Below are 7,097 nucleotides of genomic sequence, written 5' to 3'. Positions count from 1 at the left end.
CGAGACATATCATCCGAGTTAACTCGATATCTTGGCTAGACAAGACAAGACGTGAAACTGAGTTTTAAAACCATAAACACTGCATCAATGCTTGGGTTGAGTTGAACTCAGATCAAGGGCTTTGCTACTTGAGTTGAGCCAGAAACATCCAACAAGATGCTTGAGAAACGTCGAAATCAAAACAAAAATAATATCCATCGCACAAACAAATGTTAATAATATAAAATTAAAAAAACTGACCTATCATCAGGTGGTAAAAAGGGGAAATTTGAAGGTGAGAATTGACAAAATAACAATAAGAAAGGGAGTTAACATAAACAAAATTAAAGAGAAACCAAAATAAAGTATTAGAGCAAAGCCCCATTTTGCCTTCCCTTTAACACAATATCAGTTATTTGGTTTCTTTAACACAGCTTATAGAGCTCTGTATTTGTATCTGTATCTCCCTGAACTGTCAGTAAGGTAAATATTAGGCCAGAAACTGCCACAAGAGAAGGCATGTGTTTTGCGCTTACCAACCTGGGCCATCCAGTCATAAATTCACCTCTCACTAATTCCTTCCCTAGACACAACAACACAACACAAAACCCCTTTCCTGTTATTACTTACTACTGCCACTGATTTTTTTTTTTTTTAAGCTATTATCAACTCCCAACCCATCACTTGGCTTCTGTAAAGTTTGCTCAAATACTACTGTACACTTAAAAGATGGTAGTCCTACCGAAGGCATGGTAGCCGACTTCATCTGAAACACAAATTAGGGCGAAAACCTGACTGAAAATAAGCAGGCGTTCCCACCATATCCACATGAGGAGCTCATGTGTTACAACAGATGGTCAATGCACCTCTTTACGGAGACATGGCATCACCTGATGAGACAAGCTCTCCACTTGTTGCTTTGGTAGAGCAGTCCATCGCAGAATTGCCTGTGAAAAAGATAAAAATATTGACAATCAGAATCAAATATGATACAAGAAATAGAATCGTCAGAGACATGGTTGGCTCTGTGTTTGGAATTCATCTCTCCATAAAGTTCAGATTATTGATCCATCTCAGATCCAGGAACCTTTCATGGAGGATGCTTCCCTTAAATACCCTATGCTTTGAAAGGAAAGAAATCATAGGGCTTTTGAAGGTAAAGAAGAATATATTCAGGGCATTGTTATCAACATAAAGTCTATGGAATGAAGTGGGATTTTCTTCGAAGATTTTGTATCTAAATGGAAAAAGGTTGTTAGTATGAGCTTTTGGTTTGCTGTTTTTTCATTGTTGTATTTGCATTTGCATTTACCTTGCTGGTTTTCTCAAGCATTTGGATTCTCTAGTATGTTATATTTTGCTTCTCAATAAAATTTCTTATCTTTAAAAGAAAAAAAAAAGGTGGGTATTTTAGAAACCCCCCCCCCCCCCCCCCCCCCTCCCCAAAAAAAAAAAAAAAAAACCCAATCGTAAGTCAAGGTTGCATTTTCTTCATGACTAAATGGTGAAATTTTGATTTTTTTTTTCAAAATAATCTTTAAATACTTGAATTACTAAATCAAAATTTGGAAAACATTAAAATTTCATAGTTAAATCATCAACTTTGACTTATGGTCAAGGGTGATAAACCTAATCTAGCATTTTGCAAGGGGTAAACCTAATACCACAGAGGGTTGTTTCTAAAATACCCAAAAAAGATATGCATAGTCTTGAATTACCAAAGATAGAATCAATTGATGGCCGTTTTGGTGATGTGCTCCTCTTCACATCTGCATGAGAGCCAAACTGTCAGAAAAACAATGATGAAAAGAGGGTCAAGGTATTTGGACTAAAAAGATGTGGGACACTGTTCACCAACGAATCCAGGTTAACTTGTTTCAGATCTGAATCACAAACAGGTTGCACCAATTCAAAATCTTCAATTTCCAGCAATTACTCAAACGAATACTATTTTCCTACATTAGTAGGAGAATCATGTCGATATGAGATTTTCCCGACTAATTATTGCACAAAAAAAAATGAGAGCTGCTATTCGCACCCCAACTTTTATTTATTGCACCCCAATTTCTTAAATTATTTATCACCCCAACTAAAGACTATTCTTCAAACATTACAAAGGTTTGGCTCAAATTATAATCTCAACATTAAAACACTCGTTCAGACAATTTCAGTCATTGTTTACAATTATGATTAGGCTTGTATAAAATCCCAAACCCAAAATAGAATCTACCAAAAAAAAAAATAGGGAGAATGACTCTGAAGGACTCTTTATTGAGAATATGTACCGAATAGTCCCCTAGTAAAGAATATGGACCATTTAAGTCCCACTTAATAAAATATTAGTCTAATAAGAATCTTTTGAAGATTTTTAAGAAAGATACTTGAAATACCCTTTTAAGGACTTTGATTTAAAAATATAGGGAGTCAAATAAAAAACTTGACCAATTTATTTAGTTATTAATATTTTTGTGAAAAATAAAAAATAAATATTTTATTTATTAAAAACTAAATTCAATATAATTTTCTTTGACTCATTTATGTCGACTTGCTAATTTTTGAGTTGAATCAATTCGATAAACATTCAAGTAGAGTTCTAAAATTATGTTTTAATTATTTAAAATTATTTATATATTTTAATAAATCTTATATACATAGACCAAATTAATTTGATGATGATCATACTCATCTCCATTATCAAAATTGGTGTAGGCATCATCATCTATGTGATTTAAAGATTACTAGTTTTGGTAAGAGAAACAAGTTTTTTGTAATTGATCTATAAGAAATGACCATAGTTAAGGGGCATGTCATTAATTATAAAACATAGGAGTAACTCAAATATTCTCAAATAAATATGTTTCTTTTAAACTTCAAAAATCATTGAAAGGGTAATTATGGTATTTTCACTTCAAAAATTCTTTTTAGACTAATATTTGATAAAGTGGGTACTAAAGAGTCCATATTTTTTAGAAGGGACTTTTTGGTATATATTTTCAAAAAATAGGTCTTTGCGGTCATTGTCCCAAAAAAATATGAGAGAGGTTCTATTAGCACCTCAACTTTTGCTTATTCTCAACCATTCACTTATTTACTTTATTTTTAATTGGGATGTAATAAGAAAAAGTTGGGGTGCCAATAGAAGCTCTCTAAAATAATTGCAATGCCACAATATTTTCATGTAAGTATAGAAATATATACATGTGTTAGACATAAAAAATAGGTTACATATGTTATGCATCTCATGTCATATCTGTGCCTCTGTGCCACCAACCCATGGTCTTAGACATGGATAGTGGGGCTTTACAGAAAACCGTGAAAAAAAAGAAGCTCTTAATCACTCTATCAGACATTAAAAAAAAAAAAAAAAAAAATGACTTTCATAGCCACTAATTCCATTGATGTTTTCACTTACGCTATGACCAAAGAATCTAAAAAGTATAGAGATACCTTGATTGATTTAAATGCTCATCTTTAGAAATTTCTAGGAATAAATGGAAATTCAATATAGGATCAAGAAGAACAGGGATGGCAACCTGGCCACATGGAGCATGTCGGCCGCCTGCACCCATCTGTGGCAGTCAGGCCATAAGGCAGACAGAAAGAGAAGAAATTTGAAGGAGAGGAATTTTTATCGGCATCTTATGTTCTATGTTCCTCTCCTGATTAGGATTTACACAAGCAAAGTGTCCACATTTGAAATTAATAAAAGAAAAAGAAAAAAAGAACGAACGAAAGAAAAGAAAAGAAAAAGAAAAAGAAGGGGGTGCACACTTCATACCTAGGGGTGGCACATAAACAAATAAACTCACAAATACCACAGGCACCAAAATTGGACAGCAGCCAATTTATACCAATGAAAAGTAACGTACTCGAGTAATATAGCAGGGGTTTCAAGTAATTCAAAGTAGAATAAAAATTGCATACCGAAAGATTGATGTAGCCCTTTGACAGCATCAAAGTTCTTGTATGTATATCCAACAAAACTTAAATCTTTGGGAGTTAGTAGCATCTGCCCAAAAATAGTAAATGAATCAGATGCCTTAGCAAGGCCAAAGAAAAGAAAAAAGTGAAGCAGCTTTACAAATGAAAGTTTATGAAGATATGTATTTGAAAATAGAGAAACAAATATAGCACCACAAATAAACAACAGAAGCCACTAATAATAATAATAATAATGATACAGCTTCAATATCATCTCCATTATTTAAAACGAATGGTGATACATCCCAAATGGGATATTCACGGCCCAAAGAAAAATACTTTCTTTTCTACTAGAAACTACAGACGAAAACATCATAGGCCACCCATGAAATTTCCATTGTAAGCTTTATTTCATCCTTTACTCCCCTTTTTAAAAGTTTCATCACTTTTATCAACTTCTTATCAAAACCTTTTAATGTGCCATTGATTTGACTAGAAGGCTTACATCTCACCACCTACTAAAAGCTCATGACCAATAATCTTGGATTTCAACACATTAAAGATTCTGTGTCATTGAAAAGATGATCTCCAAATTATTTTTGTAGAATTGAAGAAACCTTACAACGTAGTACCTAGAGAGTTAATTTTGTGAGTATTAGGGGAAAAAGAGTTTCAAGTGGATACAACATAGTTAACATTTTTTTATGGGTAAGCTGGACTTGAAACCACGACCACAAAGTTGCTTTGCACTATGTCAAACCAACTGAACTATGGGTCTAAGCCCGATACAAGATAATTAACATGTGTGAGGGAATCACTAGTTAGAATGAATTGCGATGAGTCAAATAAATTCCCAGTTACAATAGGTCTACACCAAGTATCTGCCATGTCCTTATCTTTTTGTTCTAATTATAGACAAAGCAATTACAATATTTAAGATGCAGTCAATTAAAAAAGAGAGAAACTTTATATTTGATTAATTAGCCCTAATTAGGCTTTAAAGGTTACATAATCTAAAATAGATGAAAAGACCAAAAAGGACACTACTACTTATTTTAACACTCCCCCTCAAGTTGGTGCGTGGATATCAACGACGCCCAACTTGGACAAGATACCTTCAAAGGTGATTTTACTAACACCTTTAGTAAGCACATCAGCAAGTTGTTGAGAGGTAGGAACAAAGGGAGTACAAATTTGTCCAGAAACAATCTTTTCTCTGATGAAATGACGATCAACTTCGATATGCTTAGTTCTGTCATGCTGAACCGGATTTGCCGCTATATTAATAGCTGATTTATTATCACAATATAGTAAAAAAGGGACTGGTACAGGAAGACACAGGTCATCTAATAAGATCTTGAGCCACAACAACTCACACACTCCAAGTGCCATAGCCCTGTATTCTGACTCAGCACTCGACCGAGAAACCACATCCTGCTTCTTACTGCGCCAAGTTACCAAGTTACCACCTACTTTGGTACAGTACCCAGAAGTAGAACGTCTATCAGTCATTGAACCAGCATAATCTGCATCTGTCCATGCCTCAACACGAAAATGACCATGATTACTGAATAAAATACCTCGACCAGGACATCTCTTAAGATATCTAAGGATACGATAGACTGCAGTAAGATGAGATGTCCGAGGCGAGTGCATAAACTGACTTACAACGCTAACAGCATACGCAATGTCTGGGCGAGTCATAGACAAATAGATCAATTTGCCCACAAGTCGTTGATACTGCCCAATATCCGACACACACTCCCCCTCAGAATCAGCCAACCTGTGATTCTGCTCAATAGGAGTATCAACGGGACGAGAACCAAGCTGCCCCGAGGCACTGAGTAAATCAAGGACATATTTTCGCTAAGAGATAAATATACCGGACTGAGACCGCGCAACCTCAATACCCAGAAAATAACGAAGATACCCAAGGTCCTTAATCTCAAATTGACGGCTTAAGTAAGTTTTTACCTCAGAAATGCCATGATCATCATCTCCAGTAATAACAATATCATCAACATAAACAATCAGAGCGACAGTTTTACCCTGAGAGTGACGTAAGAAAAGGGTGTGATCAGCAGAACTCTGATGGAAACCAAATTGATGCATTGCCTTAGTAAAGCGTTCAGACCATGCTCGGGGAGATTGCTTCAATCCATAAAGAGAACGACGAAGACGACAAACATGTGTAGGAGAAGCAGAGGTAAGAAATCCAGGAGGTTGGACCATATAAACCTCTTCCTGAAGATCACCATTGAGAAACGCATTCTTGACATCTAACTGATAGAGAGGCCAGCCTCGTATAGCGGCAATAGAAAGAAGAACGCGAATGGTGGTCATTTTGGCAACCGGAGCAAAGGTCTCTTGATAATCAATCCCATAAGTTTGAGCATAACCTTTGGCCACCAAACGGGCCTTATACCGAGCAATAGTACCATCCGGATTATGCTTAAGGGTGAAAACCCAGCGACATCCTACAGCCTTCCTTCCAGGCGGGAGAGGAACAAGTTCCCAAGTCTGAGTCTTTTCAAGAGCATTCAACTCATCAATCATAGCAGATCGCCACTCAGGATGGGCAATAGCATCTGCAACAGTTGTAGGAAGAGAAACAGCGGAAACAGAAGCAAGAAAACTCCGATAGGAGGGTGAGAGTGCAGAATCAGATATAAAATGAGAAATAGGATAAGTACAAGTACGCTTACCCTTACGAGTGGCAATAGGACGATCATCACCGGAAAGAAAAGGAAGCGGATCTGAAGGCAAGGAGGCGAGCTGGTCTGACATAGAAGTGATGGTAGTATCACGTGGACGCCGAGAGTAAACCTGCAGAGGAGGGGGTGACAAAAGGACAGGAGGTGAAGATGGAGGAACTGGTAAAGGAAGAGGAAAGGAACCAGGGAGAGGATCATCCGGGGAGTCTAAGGGAAACCACTCAGAGTGAGTGCTAACGGACCCATTATAATATGGGGTATGCTCAAAGAAGGAAACATCGCGAGAAATGAAACGCCGTCGAGAGGGAGGATGGTAACACCGGTAGCCTTTCTGGGTAGAGGAATAACCCAAAAAAATACATTTTACAGCCTTAGGGTCAAGTTTAGTACGAGATTGGTCAAGAATTTGAACAAAACATACGCACCCAAACACACGCGGAGAAAGAGGAAACAGGGGACGATCTTGACAAAGCTGAGAAAGGG

The 7,097-nt window shown here is 36.6% G+C and overlaps 1 protein-coding gene across 1 annotated transcript in view; it reads right to left on the bottom strand.

The window, feature by feature from the left end:
* Positions 1-246: 246 nt before the first annotated feature.
* LOC147410492 (uncharacterized) overlaps positions 247-7,097 on the bottom strand; it is a 33,035-nt gene continuing 26,184 nt past the window's right edge. Inside the window, exons 11-13 of the mRNA XM_086436007.1 lie at positions 3,904-3,988; positions 1,698-1,748; positions 247-926 (exon numbers count right to left, since the gene is read on the bottom strand). Coding sequence (XP_086292133.1) covers positions 850-926; positions 1,698-1,748; positions 3,904-3,988 — 213 coding nt within the window. The 3' untranslated portion in view covers positions 247-849. The remainder of the gene's footprint in view (positions 927-1,697; positions 1,749-3,903; positions 3,989-7,097) is intronic.

Source organism: Akebia trifoliata, chromosome 1 (genome assembly GCF_017979445.1).
Source record: "Akebia trifoliata isolate Shusen 1 chromosome 1, ASM1797944v1, whole genome shotgun sequence".
NCBI classification, from domain to species: Eukaryota; Viridiplantae; Streptophyta; class Magnoliopsida; order Ranunculales; family Lardizabalaceae; genus Akebia; species Akebia trifoliata.
The sequence above is the reverse complement of the archived record's forward strand: the minus strand, read 5'-3'. Positions and strand labels throughout refer to the sequence as shown.